Source organism: Manacus candei, unplaced genomic scaffold, assembly GCF_025592945.1.
Source record: "Manacus candei isolate 608988 ecotype Guabito, Panama unplaced genomic scaffold, ASM2559294v1 h1tg000081l, whole genome shotgun sequence".
Lineage (NCBI taxonomy): Eukaryota > Metazoa > Chordata > Aves > Passeriformes > Pipridae > Manacus > Manacus candei.
In genome coordinates this window covers 7,595,402-7,618,995 of record NW_026138129.1, presented here as the reverse complement: position 1 = coordinate 7,618,995, position 23,594 = coordinate 7,595,402, and the positions used below count along the sequence as shown (strand labels likewise).

The 23,594-nt window shown below is 43.8% G+C and overlaps 2 protein-coding genes across 7 annotated transcripts in view; one reads left to right on the top strand and one right to left on the bottom strand.

Annotated features, from left to right (window-relative positions):
- The window catches only part of PCMT1 (protein-L-isoaspartate (D-aspartate) O-methyltransferase), a 36,530-nt gene extending 31,745 nt beyond the window's left edge, over positions 1-4,785 (bottom strand). For 3 of the 6 annotated variants that reach the window (XR_007908286.1, XM_051811240.1, XM_051811239.1), the window contains exon 1: positions 4,515-4,785. Coding sequence is in view for 4 of the 6 variants with exons in the window: in XM_051811240.1 (XP_051667200.1) it covers positions 4,515-4,770 (256 nt within the window). In the remaining 2 variants the exon portion in view is untranslated. Of the gene's footprint in view, positions 1-4,356; positions 4,452-4,514 lie in introns of those variants that run through there. The other 3 variants (XM_051811241.1, XM_051811242.1, XM_051811243.1) reach the window with 3 other exon arrangements.
- A 6,234-nt stretch (positions 4,786-11,019) lies between these two features.
- NUP43 (nucleoporin 43) lies at positions 11,020-22,827 on the top strand. The gene is made up of 8 exons (XM_051811236.1): positions 11,020-11,185; positions 11,557-11,679; positions 11,956-12,033; positions 12,919-13,096; positions 16,333-16,468; positions 17,377-17,528; positions 20,381-20,503; positions 21,742-22,827. The coding sequence occupies exons 1-8, from the start codon at positions 11,066-11,068 to the stop codon at positions 21,954-21,956; spliced, it is 1,125 nt and encodes a 374-aa protein (XP_051667196.1). The 5' UTR covers positions 11,020-11,065; the 3' UTR covers positions 21,957-22,827.
- Positions 22,828-23,594: the final 767 nt, after the last annotated feature.

The window sequence follows — 23,594 nt, the reverse complement described above, 5'->3', positions numbered from 1 at the left end:
ACTTTAGATTAACATATCAGTGGATGTGTCAGTTTTTTATTTAAAAAAAAATAGTTCTTCCAATGGTTTCACTAGCTGGCCATAAGTCACAATGCTTAGTCACTGAAGCCTCAATACAATATTTATGTTGAAGGAAAGGGTGTTCACAGAATCTACACAACGGGCAGCCTAACTGCTTGTACAGTGGAGGCAATGAATTTGGGTTAGGAGGTTTTTAGGCCTAATTTTCCATTATTATTTCCCTTTTTCATGTTCATGCAAGTTACATTACTCTTCCTCAAGCAAAATTAGACAGATGTAGAAGAGATTTGGATAAACCACGGGAAAAGATATGACAGGATAAAACAAAATAAAACCACTGTTCACCTCTTGCTGAACGAAGCTTAAGGCTTAGCAATGCCATATCCAATTCCTTCCTATCCATGGCAGTTCCCAAGGAGATTTGTCCTCAGCAACTAGAAGCCTGCACCAAAGGTGCAGATTCATTGTAGATAACCCTTCATCATGAGGAAGCATGCCAAGATGACACTTTTAATAATTTAACATCTAAGTAATAAAACACTTGGAGAAATATCTTTAGTATGTATAACAATAGAATTCTCAAACCCTGACCATACTGATACTACATACTGATCTGAAGCATCATTCACACTAAAAAATTAGGATCTGGTCTCAAGTGAGGCACAAAATTCTATGGAATTTGTGGTATCTTGCTAAGTTTTGTGATACAAGTTTATGTGAGGAAGATAACACAATGTGCAGGAAACGAGCCCACAAATGGTTAACAACATTACACAGCACTTTAGCCACAGGCAAGTTAATTCACCTTCACTTTCACTGAGAAACGTGGATTCAGAAGCAAGTATATGTGGTGATAACACCATTGGCATAATATGATCAGAGAAATAAGCAAAGCAAGATTATCATACGGCAGCACGACAAATTGATTGGAGGAGAAGGGCGCAATAAGGAAACTTAATTGACTTTGGTGGACTGTAAATTAGACAGGGAACGAATTTTTCAGTTCTGCAGGTAGGAAAGAAAAGCTGATTTCGAAGATATTGCTGTGTAAAGTAACAGGACTCGGCAAGAGCCCAAGGATGAAAGACAGAAGGAGATCAAAATGACCTAATAGTGAACTATCAGTGGATAGCTGAAGAGAGAAAAAAAGATACAGATTTAGAATCCAAAGACCTTCAACCAAGCAAGATTACAATAAATAATTCACTAATTACCCAGTCTTCTCCTGCTTTCTCAGCATCCTTATATGGCAGGTTCATAATAAAAAGAAATTCCTGTCAGAGGCATTTATTTAAACACAGGTAATTATTTCTATATTTAGCATGATTTCTATCCCTACAGTAACCTGCATTTAGATAGTTTCCTAGAAATGATGCAGAAAGAATCAAACCTTCAGAATTTTTAAGAAATTATAAGTACTTTCAAGAACAACTGGGAAACAACACAGCTGAACACCTCATGGCAACAGCACATTCAAGGACAGCATTTTTGCTGTGAAGTGTGCATTTGAAACAAGTTTATTTTGTGTATGTCAAATGCATCTATGATGCCGTAAATTAACAGTGCAAGAACATGTTTCTAATGCAACAAGAAGCTAAAAATCAGAACAACAAAATGTCACACAACATTCTTTAGTCATTTGTCCCTAAGCACGCACTGAAAAATATGCAGAGTTCCAGGGTCCTCTTTGTTAGTTTGTCCCTTTTAAGACATGAAAGCAAAGATGATGGTTATCTTGCCTAAATCTGCATTGCAAATACCCAAAATCACTTCTCACTGCTCTAACAGAATGATCATACCACTACAGAGAAGTTATTTCTATAGTTAATGCAACAGTGAAGTGACCAATAAGCAAATGTCAACATAGTTTCATGAAATTAGAGAACTTTATTGTCACAAGACAATTCTTCCCAGCCCTCTTATACCCATAACAAAGTTCACTGCTTCTCTAACCGTAATAGTAGAACAGCTTACAGATATTGAGAAGTTTAAATCTCGGTGTTTCATAAGTAATGGGAAAGTGACCCAGTCTTAAAGCACACCCTCCCTCACAAGCAATTCTACAAAAACAGTCAAGAGAAGAATTGTGGCATACGAGCATGAGCAGGACCCTCTCAACCAGGCTTTGGTGCAGAAGAAAACATACTTTGTCACTACAGCCTGCATTATTTCCTTTACGTTATGCAAATTATACACTAAATTACACAATTAGTTACTAAATTATGCACAAGACAAACACTGGACAACAACAAACCAACCTCATCTGCCTCTTATTCTCAATTCTAGCATAAAATGCTAGAAATGCTATGCTACGTAGCTGTTTTTAGAGGGGAGAAAAGTACACTGAGAGATCTGCTACTCAAAAGAAACCCTCTGGAGCATTTTAGTCTTTCTGTAACCAATGATTTTTAAGTTTGTTAAAACATCTGGGAGAATTATATCATATAAAACAGTACTTTCTTCTAAATCTGTTCCCAACTTTAGCAACAAGGCATCATCTTCCCTGAGGAACTCTAGTTTAAAAATTATGGTCTTAATTCAGCAACTGCTCTGCACTGATACAGCCCTACACCATCACCAGAGTCCCACCGAGGCTGACAACACAGTCTTGCTGCAAGATCAAAAGCCTCTGTGTTTCCACAACATTTTATTGCCAATCCACTGTTTAACACCCCTCAAAACATATTGGCATGCATATGCAAAACAGAGAGGGAGAAATTACAGATTGTAATTTTCCAGGTAATTACCATCACTGAATACTGTGAGATTACAATATTAAGCACTTCTATTTTACTTTCCGCTTCCATACTACTGTTGCTGTGTACTAACTACAATGGTTTTTAGCCTTTTCATTATTATTATTTGCAAAGCCCAAAACAGTTTCCATGTGTTGAAAAACACTGTCATTGTCTTTTGCAACAAAGAAACTGGTTTTGCCTTCAGGTTCTGAGCGCCATAGACAATTCTGGCAATACTCACTTTTTGTATATATTTTGGAGTTTAACATTGATTTTTATATCAGAAAGTTTTTCCCCGACTATGTAGGAGAACAATATTCCACTAAAACAGTATTTCTAGCCTTTCAGTTGCAGAACAAAACAAAAAAAACCACTACAACTCTTATAAGTAGTTATTATCTATTTATTAAATAGATTTTTACAGTGAAACTGTACAGCAATTAGCAGTTTTTACAGTGAAACTGAAAGTCACTTCAGCATATATTGTTGTGCTGGATGGAATAGTTCTCAAAAGAAAATACTGGAAAAGACCACATGATCAGAGGATCTAACAAAAGCAGACTGGAGAAAACAAGTAGGGTGATTCTCTTATGACTCCAGAATAATGAGGAGGTCACACAGGTGAAGTTGTCTGTGGTCTTTCAGCATCACTAAACTAGGAGACAACTGCCATAATACAGGCCTCAAATCCACATCCTTTTATGTCTAGGACACGGACTTGAGGAGAGGAAGGGAAAAGACCAGGAGTAAAGAAGAGAGACACTACAAGTGTACCTAAAACAGGTTAATCCGATGCTGATATGAAAAACGGAAGCTCCAAACAGAGAAGGTGTTACCGCCCTGTCCTCTCTGGACCTGCATACTTCAGGATGTACCGAAGAACACTGGCGAAGAAGCACCCGCCCAACACCTTCCACGTTCAGCACGGGGACAGCACACTTGTCCTGGATAAGGACAAGGAGCGCCCAGTCCCCGGCAGCCACCTCAAACCTCAGCTGTTACAACGCTAGTCCGCAACCCCGACAGCTTCCCTGCCCTCCTCTCCTCGCAGTCCCGGAGGAGCCACTCGGGGCTGTGGCCAGCAGCGAGCACCTAAGACCCCGCCCGGGGAGGATGGCTGTCACACGCCCCTTTCCCCCTACACAAACACCCTCGGCTTCTTGGGCGCCTTTCCCAAACCCGGGCGGCTCCCGCTGCGTTCAGCCGTGGCCTGCAAGAGCGGAGGGCACCCTCCGACACCGCCGCTCCCGCCGCCCGCAGCGAAGCCAGACGGACGCGATCCCGGTGCGTGTAGGGGATCATGAGCCCTCCGGCGCAGCCGCCGCGGCCCGGCCTCAGCTCAGACAGCCGGGGACGAGGCGGCGGGAACGGGGCCGGGACAGGGGGCAGGCGGCGGGCTGAGAACATCGGCGGCAGCCGCACGGCGCTTCCCCTCCGGGACCGCCAGCGGCGCCGCCCCGCCCGCCGCATCGCCTCCCGCAACAACAGCCCGGCCCGCCCTGCGACACCGCCCGCCGCCTGAGCACACACACGCCCGCCCGGGCACACGGACACGCCGGCCGGACATACACACGCACGCAGACACACAGACACACACCCCCAGCCGGGCGCCGCCGCTCACAGCCTGTGACAGCTGGCGGCGGGGCGGGCCGGCGCCGCGGGAGCGCGCGGCCGGTAACGGTCAGCAGGCGGCCGGTAACGGGAACGCCGCGGCCCAGGGGCCCCGCCCGCCCGCGCCCCCGCCCCAGGACTCACTGCGGAGGTTGTGAATGAGCTCGGAGTGGCTGGCGCCGCCCGACTTCCAGGCCATCGCTAGGCACACTCTGCGGAGCAGGTACAGAGCCGCCTTCAGCGCCGCGACTGCGCACAACAGCTTCCCCAGGAAGGACACAACCTCCAGCGCCGACACAGGCGCCGCCTCCTCGCCGCCTCCTCCTCCTGCTGCCGCTGCTGCTGCCGCGCGCTCGCCGAGGGGAGGGGCCACGCGCCCACCGCCCCGCGCGCCCGACATGCCCTGGCCGCCGCCGCCGCTCCCGGCCCGCGGTCAGCCCTTCGCGCATGCGCGTCCACCGCGCCCGGGGGCGCGCGTGGGGAGATCCCTGCACACGGGGGCGGGCGGGGGTGGGGATGCGCAGCGGCCGCTCCCGGTTACGCGGGTTTGGCTGCCGGGGCTGCGGATCCCGTGCTGGCGGCCCCGGTCCCGCCCTCGCCCCAGAAGCGGCGGCGGGGCGGGACGGAACGGATCTAGGGGCGCGGAGTTTGTGGTCTTAGGAGCTGTGTTAATGAATGAGATAGCGAAGCGGGACCTCGGTACACAACCGCCGTCTCCCCCTCTGCCTTGTCCGCTCCCGTAGCACAGGCCGGCACACGCCGGGCACCGAAGAAGGCGGTGTCGGGGCCGGCGGGCCCATCCCGGCCCCGCCAGCCTCGCGGCGCGACCTGCCGCCCTTGCGACGGAGCCAATCAGCGGTGTCCCCCGGCGCGCTGTTTTGCATGGGGCGCGCCTATTGGCCGCGGGCAGCCCGCGCGAGCCAGGCCTACGTGTTGGAGGCTGCCATTGGTCAGGGGGCGCGCGAGGGGCGGGCTCCAGGTGTCCCCCCCGTGAGGCGGCAGCGAGGACGGGCGGACGGCTGGGACTGGGCAGCCGGAAAACTGCGCCGAAATTGGGGCGGGGGAGCAGGTTGCGGAGAGCTGGCATCGGCGTGTGTTGGCTAAACCCTGCCAAAGTACCGGTGTTCCACAAGAGCATCTACCGGCTTGATGCCGACGACGCAGGACAAAGTTGGAAATTAAAATTCTTTTCAAAAGGCGTCCAGGTCAATAGCTCGGAATTTAGTAAATGCCAAACTGATGATTCCAATGGGGTATTTACTCTGTCCCAGCACAGGCCACGATGAAGTCGCAATCTTAAGGGAAAAGTAGCACCTCCCACAGCCTGTAGCATAATACAGAAAACCATAGGATTCACTTCCTACAATCATGTGGTATTCCTGGCTACTCCAAAACTCCTTAATGATTAATTTTGCAACCTGTTACGTATATATAACTCTATTGTTCTCAAGGGAAAGCATTGCAATTTCAGGGAACCTACAGTCAGTGCTGTGACTTCTGCATTTGTTCTCTGCAAATGGGCTTCCACGTGCCCAGGAATGCAATTTTACAGGACTTCCTCTCTTAACCAGGTGCATCAGCGCAGGTATGTCATCTGCCTGCTACCAGACAGCAGGGTTTTCAGTTCTTGGCTTTTGAAACATGAGAGTAGCGATACATAACTATGAATAGGCAGGGTCTAAATTGTGTAAACACTAGAGAAAATGAGATATCATCCAGCAGGTATAATTTCATGTATTATATTGTTTCTTAAAAGCATTTCTGATACAAGGACACACAGCCTAACATAACACCGTGGGAGACACATATAACATCTGTGAGAGAGCCCGTACTGGCTGAGAGGGGTGAACCTGTTCCAGCTCCACACAACACATATATTTCATCCAATCATTGCTGGTTCAGGTGAAGAAAATGAGGTGAAGGTGGGAATCTGCTTCCCTAGCTCGCAGTCAGTCCACAGCAAATCTGGCAGTTGCTCAATGCATACACCAGAGCCCATCCATAGACTTCCCAGATGTTTCCCATCTGTTTTTTTTTAATCTTGGAGACAAATCCACTGCTGTGTTCTGTATTCTCCATCTAGCTTCTCCTAAGCATGATCTAACAACTGCTCTACAGTCTGTGAGAGGCTCCCAGCCTGCCCTAGAATATAAAAGGTCTTCCTGTTACATCCAGTGGGCTGGGAGAAAAGAAGCCGTGGAGTTAGAGGAATTCCCAAAGGGCAGCAAGTACAGAGAACAGAGAGACATTGTAAAAGCACATGCACAGAAATACTTAATTGTTTTAAATGTTTTTCTGCTGTCAGATGCAAGCAAACTGCATTGCTTTCACATAGAGAGGTTGTTGGCAAGAAACTAGCTGGCCCATGTTTAAAAGCATTCCAAGGATACTTACCCCCCTTGGGAGACCAGGAATACTAGAGAAACCATTTACATATAAACTGACACCACTTACTAGGACCAGCCTGAATTAGGGTTAGGCTTGTCACAGAGCACCAAGAAAGAGCCCATCTTTATCTCTTAGGAACCTGCAGACTTGCCCAGTTGCCTTCTGACTGAAGGTATCCATTGGCCATCTCTTGGTTATGTTGTTGACAGAACTATTCAGAGAATTAAAACAAGTGTGGGCCTTCCTTAGCAATATCTGGGGTGTCTTGGATGGATACCAGGCATGTGTGAAGGAAACAGCATTTGGCTTGGCAGGTTTCCAGGAGCTCTAAGATAAGCCAAGTTGCCTGAAAGGGCCCTGGGAAATTAACATACACCAGTAGTGGCAGGATGCACCCATTTATGCAGTAAACAAACATGAGTGTCTCTAACTCTTTCTATTTTATAATCCCAGGCCATTAATCAATTTTTTTAAAACTTATTAGGAGCACATCCATTGAGATGAAACTAAAAGGAACATAGGCACTCTACACTAGAGTATAATACAAGCAGAAATTAAAAAATTATTTGTATCATTATTCATGTGGAACCTCTCCATTTGCTCTGACACTCAGTATTTCTGTATCCTACTCCCCCTCACTTGTCCAGATCAGTGTGAGCACCTTGGTCCCTGGATGCCCACTGTCAGTTGCAGGCACCTCCGTCTTCCACAGGTACAGCCATCTCCTTGGATTTTCCAGGGAGCTGCTGCATGGATGCTTCTCTTAGGGAAGAGGCAGAGGAATGCTAGCAGCCAGAGTGGGCCATCACTTGATTGTTCTGACATGAAGATCCCACTAACCGTAAGCATGTTGGCTCTTTCTCGTTCACTCACATCTCAATCCCCTGGCTGTACTTACATAGGGTTATATATAAACCCCTCCATGCTACTATTTCTGTTTTATCCCTTCCCTCCCACCTCATGAACCCATTAGAATTTTTTTTAATTCTTTGAATTTAAAAAGAATTTGAAAAGTTGGTCATCACTGTCTGATCCCATCTGCTTCTGCATATATATACCACGAGCAGAAATTTCCCTGTGAAATGTTCCTGCTGAACATTTCCGCAGTTATGTCCCAAACCCCACACTAATTGGCTTCTACACCTACATTTCCTCCTCTCACTGCTTCCATTCTGTTTTTTAATTTAATGGCTCTCCTTCATCTCATTTCTTTTCCTGTAAGCTCAAGCCAGTTTGGTGCGTACCTTCATTTTGTATTACCATTTCAGCAATTTACATTATTTTCCCAGCTCTGCACTCAAAGAGGAAGTGAGAAAGACTTAGTCACATCAGTGACTTTCCACATTAGGAAGCAGCAGAACTGGGACCCCTCCATGAAGGAAGGTAAGCCTTCCTTCATGGAGAAGGTGTGCCAGGGATGACAACACTACACAGCAGGACACCATTCCACAGTGTTTGAGCGAGGCAAACAGTGCAGGGCTGGGGACAGTAATGGTTTTGCCATCAAGCAAAATGACAAGTGAGGCCCCAAGTCAAGCCAGTCACCAAGTCTGGGCAATGTGGCTGGGCACAGGCCCTCCTGCAACACAGCTCAGGCCAAGAGCAGGGTGCCCCAGAACCCATGGGAGCCCAGCTGAGGGCCAGTGAGGCTTATGAATGCACTCAGGGCCCTCTGCTGTTACATCTGCTCTGCAGGACCTTGCATAGCAACTGTATTCATTCAGGGGACTGAACTGGGCAAAACTCCAGGAATTCTTACTAGCTGTAAATATTGTTTTGGCATCTCCAAACAACTTTCTTTAAATATTGTTCAATGATAATTGCAGGAAAGCAGATTATTAGCAAATCGAGGTCAGAATTAGCTTTATCCTGCCCTAGTACAACCACTGATCTAGTGAGTGCCTCTGTTCTTTGGCCTCCTAACCTCTGCCAGAGAGGTAGGCATGCTTTCAGAGTTTTCTTCCCTTTCACTTACTCTCCTAGCTTTAGCCATATTTAAGGATAATCCACAGATGCTCCTTGTTGTCTCAGCTAATATGTTTGGACCCAATTACAAGAGTCAGCTTCATCTAGACTTAACATTCTTTTTGAAAACCTCAGAAATATTAGATGAGGCATATTTTCTCCTGGTGTTTATTTCCTCCTTTTTATGTTTATTTAAATCTGCTATTACACTGAAACAGTGCACTAACACGGTGCACATCTTTCATAGTGATCAAGCATAGAGAATATATTTAAAGGTTTACAGAGCAGCCCTAAATCCATCACAGCTCTCACTTCCATCATATATGGTGCCAACATTTTCTTAAAACAAATGTAGGGCGGGGAAGAAAAACTGTGACTCTTTTTTTCCTCTAAATTAAAATAAGCCTCTATGTCCAACCTATTCTCCTTAATACTTCACAAATGCTTTCGAACAAGCAATCCTGAGCAAAGAAAGAAAGCATCCAAACCCACAAAATAAAAAATACACACAGAAATCACAAAGAAACCAACAATAATATTTGCCTAATAAAGCTTTTTGATAATCCCAAAGTGTTATCTCTTCAGATTTTAGCTATCTGGTCTGTAGCTGTATTCTGAGGCTGCCTATTGATGTTTCTCACAAGTGTTACAAAACTTAGCTGAAAATACCCTGGGAGTTGACAGTGACTTGCAGAATTGCTGCTATCAGCTTAATACAGGGTGCCAGAGGTATTTGCTGCTGTAGAATAATAATGCTACTGCCATGTGCAACAAAGCTGTTTTAAGGCTTTCAGTATGGTAGACTACAATAGAATCCAGCTTTTTGAATATGTTCAGTGTTGGATTCTGCTGTACGTAAATATGGAAAAAAAAGTTAATCTCAACTGAAAGTTCAAATGATGCATGAAGCATATAAAATATCATTCATTTCATATCACATCTGAGGGATTACAAAACAGCATAGCAGACTCGATGAAGGACTCAAGAATGCTGTATAGAAGAAATCTGACAGATGGCCTTAGCAGGCAAACTGCAGTAACACAGGTGAAACTTTGTCCAAGCCTCTGCTAAGTCCACCTGATAGAACCTCTGAGAGCTGGCAGCATTAGCAGCATCAAGAAAAAATGCAGCAGAAAATCAGATTGTAAAAGTGCTTATGAGAAAGTCCCTTACTGCAGTGCAGTGGCTGGACAAATAATCTCATCCTCTGAAATGACAACTGTGAAGATAGCTATGTCAGCCATCAGTTCATTTTACAACTAACCTCTGAACCTTTTATTGCATTGTTGTTTAGGTCTCAAGTGAAATACTAGAAAGGAAGTACCTGTGTCCTCCCATTTGATTTAACATGCTATTTGGTAAAAAAAAATACTGTATTTATTTCTGTACAGGTAGGAATCTGTCAGAGGAATGAGTGTGTCACTTGGACATATTATCATGGTTTAACCCCAGCCAGCAAATAAGTACCAGGCAGTACTTGGTCACATATACACCCCACCCCAGCCTCCAAGGTGGGACGAGGACAACTGGAATAAAAGAAAGGTAAAACTCAACCCATAGGTTGAGTTAATAATAATTTATCTCTTAGTAACATTAATAATTGAAATAAAACAAGATTAAATAGCCCATCCCTGGACAGCAATTGGTCCCTCATTGCCAACTCTCCCCAGTTTCTATACTGAGAGTGATGTTCCATGATATGGAATATCCCTTTAGCCAGTTCAGGTCAATTGTCCTGGCCGTGCTCCCTCCCAGCTTCTCGTGCACCTGCTCATTGGCAGAGCATGGACTGAGAAGTCCTTGACTTGGAGTAAGCACGACTAAAACATCAGTCTGTTATCCACATCATTCTTATACTACATCTGAAGCACAGCGCTGTACCAGCGATCAGGAGGAAAATTAACTCTATCCCAGCCGAAACCAGGACATATTTAAAAGCAAATCTAGACCAGAGATGCTTAATTGCTGTCCAAGTCACTTATTTTGAGAAAACGGAAGCTGGTGCACGTCATGCAAAGGTGACACAGATACATAATACGTTGGGGGCCGCCGGCCCAGCCGAGCAGACAGGGAGCACATTCACTCCTTCCTCGATTTGCTCCCCTGCGGGCCCGGTTCTGCCGACGCCGCCGGGGCGATGCGCTCCGCTGTGCCGACGCCGCCGGGGCGATGCGCTCCGCTGGGGCGGCTCCCCCAGCGCGGCCACTCCGGCCCCTTCCCTCCCGCGCGCGCCCCCGCGCCCCGCCGCGCCCCCGCCTGTCCCTCCGCGCTCGCCGTCGCGCCGCAGCCAATGAGGGCGCGCGGCGCGGGGCGGGCGGGAGCAGCGCGCGGCGGGCGCGGCCATGGAGGACGTGAGCGCCAAGTTCGTGTCGCAGAAGATCAGCCGGACGCGCTGGCGGCCCCCGCCCGCCGCCTCGCTACAGCCTCCCGACGTCTTTGCTACCGGGTCCTGGGACAACGAGGTACCGCCCGGGCGGGCCCGGAGGCGCGGCGCGACCTTCCCGCCGGGGCGCGGGGCTGGCGGCGGGGGCACCTCACGCAGCCTCTGTGCCCTGCGCCTCCGCCGCTGGGCCGGGGCCGCCGTGAGCGCTTCCCGGCCCGGCGGTCCCGCCCTTCGCCGGGCTGTGCCGTGGTCGTGTCTCTGAGGAGGTGGAGGGGCCGCCTCGCCGCCCGGCAGCTTTATCCCGCCGGGCGAGCGCTTTCCGCCGGCCGGCGGCGGCTTCGTCAGGAGCGGTGCCCAGCCGCCTGCTTGGCGCTTTCCCTGGCTGAGGCGTAGTGTTGGATACTTTCGAAAGTATTTTCGGGTAAAAGTGGTGGTGTCGTTTCCGTACAGGATAACAGGATCTCCTTTTGGTCTGCGGACGACCTTGGAAATGTGGGCCTCAATGGTGAATATCATGGAGAACCTCACCTGCTGTGTGATATCCAGCACAATGGTGATGTTATGGACATGCAGGTAAAATAGCAGTGTTGAATAGATCTGTATTTTTTAAGGGCTTGTTACTTAGGAGAAGTTAAGTGAGAGTGAGCTGTCAAAATGCTCAGATTGGCCAAAAAACTCCTACAAAGAAAGAGGGCAAAAGCCAGCCGCTGTGGCTTTGTGGGGTTGTTTTTTTGGGGGTTTTGTTTTATTTTTCCCTCTATCTACCAATAATTTAGGTTACTCAAAAGTCAAAATTATCATCTTAGTATTAACATTGACTAATAGCACACTTACTATATCTCTCCTTAGTTTTTGGATCAAGAGAGAATCGTTGTTGCCTCATCAACAGGAACCGTAACTATATTCCGTCATCATCAAAATAACCAGGTATGTAACATGCATTGGCTTTAAGATGCTATTCTGTGTAATACAGCTGACTTTGATCTCAACATAAGAAACATCTGCCTACCAAAATCAGTTATTTTAATAAGTGTGTTAGAATAAGCTTTGACTTTATACATACAAGGAAAGAAAAAAGCATTTTACACACATGCTACATAAAGTAGATTTCAGGGCAAGACTGGGGTATCTTGTAGTGTACATCTGTAACCAAATAGTCCATTCACTGAAAACATACTTCAGGAGATTAGATTGTTTGGGGGGAGTGGGTATTAATGGCCTTGTACCTGCCTTATTAGAGTTTTTGCATTCTTGAAGTAAATGACTTATGTTGAATTTCTTCTCACGAGTGTCATGTGAGGGAAGATATGCAAACTCTGTAGTCTTTTGCTTTGATTATAAATCACTGAAAATAATTACTTTTCTTATGTATTCTGAATGACACAATAAAGACAGATGTCTGTTAATAGTTTGGTGTGGTACCTAAAATAAACTGAGTTCTTTGCCATCAAAATCTAAAGGTTTCAGGTCTTTTCCCTTGTCCTGGGGAAAGATTGAAGGCATCAGCCTAGTCAAAGACATTTTACAGGTCATAAATAGTGTTCTCTCTAATTTCTAGGTCATGTGAAAATGGTGGTTCAGAGAAGAGATAAATAATGTTTCATGGAAGGGTTGTGTCCTTAAGAGTTGACGAAAATTTAGATTTCTTGATTCCTTTTTGTGTCATGGCTAGGCTTTGCAAACGAGGTTCTTATTCCTGTGAGGTGGTATGGCTTTTCTGGAGCTTGTTTCTGGTTTCATGAGTAGTCTGGAAGCTTTGTTCTGCAAGGTTCATTATTTAACAGCATAATTTCATGTCTGGTTACTACTTAGACATTATCTGCCAACCACCGGTGGGAGAGAGCCCATTATCACGTGGATCAAGACACATCTTGTGGTGGAGCAGCATGTACTGGAGTCGTCTGCAACAACCCAGAAATTGTCACTGTTGGAGAAGATGGTAGAATAAATCTCTTCAGAGCTGACCAAAAAGATGCAGTAAGAACTATAGGTATGTCAAATAACTGTTCAAATTACTACAGTTTGGAGGGATTTGTTTGGTTTTCAGCTTCTCAAATGATAACAAAAAAAAAAAGTCAATTGATAATTGATTTCAGTATTCCAAGCTGAATGCGTTTGCTCCAGACTATTGCAGTATCTCTCCAGACTTTAAATACTTGAACATATTTCAGATGTATTTCTATATTTATTCAAGTATATTTAAGTTAATGTTTTAGCTGATGGAGAAACTTCAAGCCCAACGTTCTCTGTAGGTTTCTGTTTCACCTAGAATTGTTAAATACTATACCAGTATATATGAAACACAGCTAGGTTTCAAGAGGTATTGTCTCCCAAGTTCTTCATAACTGGAGGCCATGGAAATGGTCACTTCAATTCACTCTTTGTATTAAGATTGACCCTTGTGGTGTCCATATACAAAAATATCTATTTGTCTGTGTCTAAAGGAACAGCAAGAACCAGAAACCACTGTTTGTACCCTACTTTTCTGCCAAATATGGTGATAATACCAAGGGATCATTTCTCTCTTGGTGAAAAAGCTCCGTATTCCCTAGAGTAATAGATTATGTGATGAAGCAAGGTGTCAAAACCTGGTTATTCCCAACTCTTCTATCATGCTAGAGTAGTGAAAACAGAAGTTTGGAGCATCTGCCGGAAATTGAACTTAAAAGCAGAAGTAATTTAAAGGATGGTAACACTATGTTTGATAGTGGCATTGCTAAACCAAAACTTTATTTCTGAAGGTTCAGTTTGATACAGCCCTTTCTTTCTTCTTAAGCAAAACCTGTCCTCCAGTGGATAAAGGAATTTACACAGTGATAAAGCCAACTAAGGAAGGAAGTACTTTGGGATTTCTGGGCAGAAAGTGTACTCGTGTGTCCATGGCTGTATATACACACAAGATAAATCCTATTAATTGCATACAGCCCCTTACCGAAGTTCCTTGAGAATTTCTGTAGAAAACCTTTCTATATTAAAAAAAAAAGAAGCAAGGCATGAGCCAGATTTTATTATCAGGTACACACAAAACACAGTAACAGTCTTGGGGGAGACCTTATCACTCTCTACAACCACCTGAAAGGAGGTTGTAGCCAGGTGAGGGTCAGCCTCTTCTCTCAAGCAGTTGGTGACATGACAAGAGGACATAGTTTAAGGCTGTGCCAGGGGAGGTTCAGGTTGGACATCGGGAAGAATTTCTTCACGGGAAATACTGGAACAGGCTGACCAGGGAGGTGATGGAGTCACCATCCTTGGAAGCATTCGAGAAATGACTGGACATGGCACTTAGTGCCATGGTCTCATGGTGGTGTTTGGTCAAAAGTTGAACTTGATGATCTTAGAGGTCTTTTCCAACCTTAATGACTGTGATTCATGATTGTATGACTTTTTGAGGGGCAAGGACATTAACTAATTTAAAAGGATTATTTTATTGGAAAATTTTTACATATACACAGATACCAACACAGAGTGTTCTGGTACAAGTTTAATAGAGTAGAGTGTTTTGTGAATTCTCATGCAGCAAATGTCAAAACCCCCAAAATTATTTTTCTCTGGGTAATTTCTTGGATGCTTACATACAAATTTAATAATGTGCTGGATGCAAGTTGCTAGTTTTATTGGTGCTCACTTCATAGTGCTCCTTGAAAATGTTTGCTTTGTAGTGATAGCTTCATCTGTTAGCATAACACTGTGATAGCATAGTGTTATGCTGCAGGGAAGACTGCATTTAGATTTGCTGGCACGTAAGCATTTAAGAAATCAGATGTGAGTTAACTGAGAAATGTCCTTTTGAAAATGGGTAGGGTAGATTAGGAATGGTACATAAGTAAGTCTGTCATACCGATGACCCCGTAAATGAAGCTTATGTGGAGTTAGGTGGAAAGCACATGCACAAATTTATGTACTATGGATGGTTTTACAGTAAAAGTTGGAGAGGGGAGAGAGAACATCTTGGAAGATGCTCTCAGGTTCTTCAGGATGGAGTTCTATGGTGTAAGCAATCTTTCATACTGGTTCCCAATTCCATGACACCTTGACATTTCACAGGCACTGAGCTGATAGAACTCTTGTACCTCATTCAATATATGGAAAGGAATACCTTGGTATTTTTGTTATTGTTTAATGGATTTAAGAGTATAATAGAAAGTTGATACATTTGTAGTCAATTATGGTAGGAAAAAATCTCCAAAATTAGAGATTCTGTAAAAATCTTTTGGAGCCATAAAAATGTATCATTGCTAAATCACTTAGTATTACTCTGTCATAAAATTTTAAATCCTTTAGAACTTCACTGTTCAGTAATCTAACATTTGTTTTTAAAAGTGTTTTGGTGAGGTTTTTTTTTTCTTCCCCTCAGTTTTCATTTAAATAGAAAGCAGAAAAGTAATTCAAGTATCTGTAATTAGGCAACTATCTTATTCAGAAAGATAATAATTCACTTATGTTGTCTTTTCGTATGGGCTTACACAAAGAATTTTAAAATATTTGAGGTGAAAGTAGACTTAAAAATGTTACCCTATCATAATCAAGATGAGAAGTTTCTATATAGTAACAGAATTACAAGAAAATGGTGTCTACATTTTCTCCTAAAGCCTCAAAAGTTTCACCTCAATGCTGTGAATTGTTTAACATTTTAAATTACTCTGACCAAAAGAAGCTCTGGAGAAAAGGACCTGAAAAAAAAAGAGCTTTGCCATTTAGTTATTAACAAGCACTGATTTAACAAACTCTGATTTAACTTGATATCACATTGACAGTTCTTGGAAAAGGTCTAAAAGTTGGTGAATTAAGTGTTTCTGTATACAACTGCTTAATGTTCCCAGTCAGAGTACTGTTCCTTGTGTTCAGAAGAACTCCATTATAAAAAGCTCTATAGTTGCCTCCTGTCAGTAGGTGCTAGGCATCTAAAGAAAACTGTTGAAAACCATAAACTTGGCTGAATTGATTCCTCTTGAAGGAACTGCAGAAAGAAATCTTATGGATCAACAAGGAGTTCTCTAAGCACCAAACCTAATCAACACAGCTTCTTACAGATTTGTCTCAGTAGTGTTTGATATAGGAAGCAAGGGCTCCTTTTTCACAGGGTATTTGCAGATACTGATCTGTCTCTCATGCTGAAAATGCAGAGGTTGTAAGTGTTTCTGTTTTCTATAAAGAGGTATTTTGTTGTAATTAAGGGGAGATTAGCATTCCATAGGTTTACCTGAATGCTTTTCTCATCTCTTGCAGACAATGCAGACAGCAGTACGCTCCATGCAGTGACCTTCCTTCGCACAACTGAGATCTTGACAGTAAATTCAATTGGACAGTTAAAAATCTGGGACCTCAGACAGCAAAGAAATGAGCCATCTCAAATATTTTCTTTGTAAGACCTCCACTTTTTTACATATTTACTGAGAAGCATGTCTACTTTATATAATCTGATGTTAAATCTTTCCTGATAGCGTCCTAACAATGGGATAATATATCACTGATTTTTTAAAAGGATTTTAACTTCTTTGGTATTTAAATAATCAAAAGCAGACTGCTTAATGGCCAAACCACTGTTGTGACTAAGCATTGTGTTTAGGTGGTCTGTTTTATGATTTAATTCTTGAAGGACTATTGCACCTGTACACTTGCTCTTTTTTAAGAAAACAAATTCCAACTCTCAACCAGAAACTCTTTCCCTATTTATATATATACACTTTACCTCTGCTTTTCTCCACAGGCCTAATATAAGGTTTCTGGCATTTGGAATGTATTTGAATGGTAACTTTGTGCCTTATAAGATACTGTGAGAAAACAAACTGAGCTAGACTTAAATCCTGTTGTTGTCTGCGTAATAATTCCCATTGCTGTTAATAGGCTGTGGTTTAGGTAAGTGATTTTGTGAGTGCCCAGTCTCTCTTGGTAACTGTTAGTATATGATGAAACTGTAATTATAACATGCATTTCACAGTAATCTTATGGTAGGTATACGTAGAGTATTACGTGTATGCAAGGCCCTCACTCCTGTAAATCTGTCAGATGCCATGTAGATGTCTGTGTACCATAGGGCACAGAATCTGATGCTCATCCGATTGTAGCTTCATGTTATTGCCATACCTCTGGTTTCCAGTAGATGTCGTGTGGCTTTAGCCTGTGGTGATCAGATGCTACAGGAATTGAAGCTGCAATGGATACCTGTGCCTCACTTGTCAACATTCCTAGGGATTAAGAAGGAGAAAACACAAACTAAATAAAGAATTCATGTTTAGGTTATTTGGTTGTTTTGGTTTTTTCTCTTTGCAGGGCAGGTGACAGAGTTCCACTGCACTGTGTGGACAGGCATCCCAATCAGCAGCATATTGTGGCCACGGGGGGCCAGGATGGGATGCTGAGCATATGGGACATCAGGCAGGGTACTATGCCAGTGTCCCTGCTAAATGCTCATGAAGCAGAAAGTAAGTACCTGAAATGGAGGGGGGAGAAGAAGGTGTTATTTTAGAAAAGTTTCTATTTTTTGTAAAAGGTAAGCTGTTGTAACTATGGTAGAAAACAATCACATAGTTGCCTCTTCATAGAATCATAGAATGGTTTGGGTTGGAAGAAACTTTAGGATCATCTCATTTCAACCCACCTGCCATGGGCAGGGTCACCTCCCACTAGATCAGGCTGCTCCAAGTCCCATCCAGCCTGGCCTTGAACACTTGCAGGCATCACAACTTCTCTGGGCAATCTGTTCCAGCTCACTTTTTCTCACTACCCTCACAGTAAAGAATTTCTTCCCAATACCTACTCTAAGCCTGCCCTCTGGCAGTTTAAAGCCATTCCCCCTTGTCCCATCACTACATGCCTTTGTTAAAAGTCCCTCTCAACTCTCTTGTAAACTACCTTTAGGTACTGGAAGGCTGCTGTAAAGTCTTCCAGAGCCTTCTCTTCTCCAGGCTCAAAAACCCCAAGTCTTTCAGCCTGTCTTCATAGGAGAGGTGCTCCACCCCTCTGACTGTCTTTGTGGTCCTCCTCTGGACTTGGTCCAACAGATCCATGTCCTTCTTATGTTGGGGGCCCCAGAGCTGGATGCAGCTCTCCAGGTGGGGTCTCATGAGGGCAGAGTAGAGGGGGAGAATCACTTCCTTTGACCTGCTGGCCACACTGCTTTTGACTCAGCCTAGGATACGTTTGGCTTTCTGGGCTGCAAGCAGACATTGCTGGCTCATGTGCAGCCTGTCATCCACCAACACCCTCAAGTCCTTCTGCCTTGGGCTGCTCTCAATCTGTTCATCCCCCAGCGTGTATTGATACCCGGGGTTGCCCTAACCCAGGTGTAGCACCTTGCATTTGGCCTTGTACTTCATGAGATTCCCATGGGCCCACTTCTCAAGCTTGTCCAGGTCCCTCTGGATGGCATCCTTTCCTTCAGGTGTGTCAGCTGCACCACTCAGCTTGGTGTCATCTGCAGACCTGCTGAGGGTGCACTCGATTCCTTTGTCTATGTCATTGATGAAGATATTAAATAACACTCGTCCCAGTATGGACCTCCATGGGATGCAGTTTGTCACTGATGTCCTTCTGGATGCAGAGCTGTTAACCACTAGCCTCTGGATGTGAGTGTCCAACCAATTCCTCATCCACTAAACAGTCTACCCAATCTCTCCAATTTAGAAGGATGTGGGAGATTGTGTGAAAGGCCATACACAGAAGTCCAGATAAATGACATCTGTAGCCTTTCCCTTGTCCACTGATACAGTGGACACTAGGACACAGGGCACTAGGTTGGTCAGGCAGGAGACCTGCCCTTGGTGAAGCTGTGCTGGCTGTCTTGAATCACCTTTCTGTCCTCCACATGATTTAGCACAGCTTCTAGGAGGATCTGGAATGTTTTTCCCAGGCACAGAGCTGAGGCTGACAGGTCAGTTGTTCTCAGGGTCCTCCTTTCTACCCTTTTTAAACATGGGTTTGTACCCATCTTTCCCTTTTTCCAGTCACCTGGGACTTCACCTGACTGTCATGACTTTTCAAATATCATGAAGAGTGGCTTGGCAACTACATCAGCCAATTCCCTCAGGACTCTGGGATGCATCTCATCAGGTCTCATAGATTTATGTACGTTCAGGTACCTTAGGTGGTCACAAAACTGAGCTTTTCTTACAGTAGGAGGCACTTTGCTCCCTCAGACCCTAACTTGCAGTCCACTCACTCGAGAGGTGTGGGAAGAGAGGTTGCCATTGAAAACTGAGGCAAAAAATGTTACCAAGTATGTCAGCCTTCTCTTTATCTGTTGTTACCAGTTTGCCAGCATTGTTTATCGGGGGGAACATCTTTGATCTTCCTTTTCTGGCTGACATACCTGTAGAAGCCATTCCTTTTATTCTTTTCATCCCTTGCCAGGTTCAGTTCCAGTTTCCCCTTGGCCTTCCTCACCCTATCCCTACATAACCTTCACCTCTATACTCTTCCCAGGATACCTACTACTACTCAATGTGTTTTCACCCAGTTGGCTTCCTTCTCTGTATGTGAGACTGTTCTTATCTAAAAGCCAACTCTATCTAAATTAAAACTAGACTTGGTAAGCAATTCTTTAATGAGCCCTTAAATGCATTTGATTAGAATGATTGTTTCTAGCAGGGTAGGTGTATAAAGAGTCATAAAAATTATGCACATAGAGTAAAGCAAGAATGCAGATGCTAACAAACTTGAAAACATGAGGAAGAAGGGGAAACTCAAGATAGTACACATCCATTTGGTGCCTCCACAATGCTGAAACAGCTCACATTCCTAGTAACTTTACACAAAAAAGACAGCAATTCATTTTATGCAGAAAATATCTTTACTTGATGCTACAATCGTATTAAATGAGTAAAAATATTTCTTGATGTTAAGTTTTACTGATTTAAATGTGTTTTCCACAGTTGTGGTATCTAGAAACAAAATAACGTGCTGGGAAGGAATGCATGCTGCGTGCAGATTTAAACTTAATAGTAGGGAGGATGGCATCAGATGGTATACAGAATGCCTGAATTCAGATATGACTTTAACCTTTAGCAATTTTTGCAATACTGAAAATGCAAGAAAGTAGGGGGGTTTTCCCCCACCCCTCCTACCACCCCTCTCCCAGGGGAGGGAAAACTGCAGTATATAACTAAGCATGGGGCTTTGGGTCTCCTACCCACACACACTTAAGAGTGGAAGGTTTTGATGGGGGCATGGGTTCTTGTAAGTGCATGTCCACATCATGCTATCCAAAGTGCAGTGATTGAAGTACTTGATACTTGTTCTGAAGTGGTTCTGACAGGGTTCTGTTTGATACTTCCAGTGTGGGAAGTTCACTTCCATCCCTCCAACCCTGATCACTTATTTACATGTTCTGAAGATGGATCACTTTGGCACTGGGATTCTTCCACAAATGTATCTGAAAAACCATCTTTTCTTCATCAAGGTAAGGACGTTAGAAGTCTGTCTGCATTGAATTTGTCAGTGTTCATGACAGTCAGTGTTCTTACGTGACCCAATTAATAACGCAATCCTAATACAGAATAATAAAACCTAGTTTCTTTTCTTAGAAAGCAAGCAGTGATAGGCACTTGAGGAAAACTACTTAAAAGGCTAACAGTTGTGTGAGGGTTTTTTGTGGTCTGGTTTTGGTTTTCTTAATGTGCTACACTCTTACCAATGTGTGAAAGGGCACAGCTATGATTTCAAAGAGAGATTGTGTTCACTTAAAAATCATCTGTATTGTAGAAAAGACACAGAGGCAGCCTCAATGACATTACTGAGTCTCTGAGGAGATACACAAAGTTAGAATACCACAAAATTGATATGTTAATGAGATAGAATTAGGAATTTACAATTCAAGGTCATAATTTCAGTCAAATTCCAATGAATGAAAATGGATCCTTTTGCATTATGGCAGGATTTTAAAGTTATGATACTGACTTAATACAAACATTTCACATTATAATCACAAAGACTGCTAAGTGTTTGTCACTTCAGACTGTAAACAGTGGGGAAACTGTCACCTGCTGACTTTGGCCTCAAAGTTAAGTTTTATATATGGAAGAGATAGGATTACTGATTTCAAGTTGCACTCTGCATGTTTTCAGGTATATGAAATATAAACCCTTTAGCATCACTTCAGGCACCTGTTAATTTTATGCTGAATGACAGTTCTCAAACTGTGATACTTCAGTTTAAATGTAAAATATTACATGGAAAAATTTCAAAGTCAAATACAGGTATGTCACTTGCTGCAGAGTAAGTAGGGAGGAGGGACAGTAGGGAATAAGTGTTACTGAAGCAAAGCTGAAACACCCAATAATAGCAAGACACTGTATAAACAGACTTCTGTTCTTCTGTTCTTGCTTTAGTTTCTGGCTAGAAAAACTTGCAGGTACTTACACTGGTGAGATGAGTTCATAGCTGTTGTGATGTATTTGTCTTAACTGAGGTCAGAGCTGGTACTAGGTTTCTGTAATTAAGTACTTGATTTTTTTAAGCTATTTTTTCCTTCATTGACCAAAGAAATGACATCTGATAACTAATCTGAAAACTGACTTAAATGTAAAATTATATTCCTATTATGTCTGTCCCATATCTACTATGTTTCTTCAAATTCTGAGAATATATAAACAAAATTGAAACTTTTTTTCCCCTTTCTTCCCTCTTTCCTTCTTTCAGGAGGAAGAAGTACTACCTATCTTTCCCACAATACCATTAACCAGTCTGTAGTAAGTGCCTGGCTAAGCAACGATCCTACCAAAGACCGCATGGAAATCACCAACTTAATTCCAAATCAGACTTTGTCTGTGAATAGCTTAGATGTTTTAGGACCATGCCTAGTATATGGTACTGACGCAGAGGCTATTTATGTGAACAGACAACTTTTTGCATGAAATGACTGCAGTATCCCATTGAAGTACTGATCAACTTGAACTACTGGGAAATGTCAGGTTCACTGTTATTGCTACTTGTTGGTCTGTTACTGGCGGGTGGGGGAGAGACCTCCAGCTTGGTCCTGGTACTGCAGAAGAAATGTGAGGTACCTCAGATTCTGACAGCTGTCACTCGCTATTCATACTCTGGGATGGGTAACTGAGCAAGCTTACATGCCGTTTCTTCCCTGCTGCCTGTTTGGATAAGGGGGAAAGTAGTCACTATGGCAAGATCTTTGCTGTAAAGTTATGTCTATAATACACACACGCATAAAAACTGAAGAAAAGGTAAACCCTGGATTTTTATTTTTCCCTGTAAAGATATTTTTCAAGTATTATTTCTAAAGCAAAACTATGGGGTTCTTTGAAATTCTTTTTATGTCACCTGAGAGACATGAGGGTTTTTTTAAGCAGAGGGGTTTTTTTATATATTTAGGGGAACATAACTTTTAATGTTAGTTCATGAGAACTGGAAGGAAAACTGTTAAAGCTATGAAATCTCAAAGGTTCTGTAAGAATCTAAGCATTCTGGCAACATTATTTTGCATTATATACAGCTTTATCATGGGTGCTGCATGTTAAAACCTGATAATGCACCAGTAAATTTACCAACTGAAAAATGGTTTTTATAATTAAGAGGTCATATTTGACAGATGTGTTGGCTGTGTTTTCAGGTGTAAGAATAAGACTTTCTAAACTTGAGACATAGTCTTTGTCAAAATTTCATGTCTGGTCTGTTGAAATCTTGGGAAATTTCAATTTTATGATTAGCATTGTACCTACCTTTTGTTACAAAGAACCCTTTCTCTTTTTAATAAAAAGTTTTGCACAAGAGTAGTGGTCTGAGTTACTAAATTAATTCAAAGAGGTGTGCTTGCACTCATCTTTGGAGAAAGGTAAATAACTAACTCACTTGGACTGATCCTGGGTATGCAATCTGAAGGATGGAGAGAATCCTCGAGATCTGGGCAGCAACAGGTTACTTACAAGGTTTTATGTGATATTTTTCCACCATAACCACTTTAGAGTGTATTTTACTTCACATCTGCAAGAATGGCCTTGGTCTGCTGTGCAAGAACACCTTACCTGATCCGATTTCCTTGTGTCTGGCTGCAGGAGCTGGGTGACAGGGCTGTCCTTCCTTCGTCGGGCAGCGTACGAACTTGCCAACGGGCTCGTTAGAGCAGCTTAAATTTTGCTTCTCGGTTTGTTTGAAATGCAAAAGATGGAAATTAAATGGATGAAATGGAAAGAAACGGTCGAGGTGCGACTCTGAGTGATAATCGGTGGGTGTTCCTTCCTGTCGGTCCGTAACGAGGCCATCGTTCGGGCACTAGCTGGATCGGGAGGCTCGTCAGAGCTTTTTCACCCCCATGAAGAGATCGGGATTTGTCCATCGACCTCGGCACTGCCACGGGAGCAACAAGCATTGCCCGAAGCCCGGCAGCGGCGGGGGGTGCCTGTTGTGTGTGTACTGTGTGTGGCTGCGCCGAGCGGGCTCGCAGGGGTTACAGGCGCTGCCGCTCCCCGCCGGGGCGGGCGGGAGCCGCCGCAGCTCCATCCGGGAGCGGCAGGAGCCGCGCGAGGCAGGCCGGGATC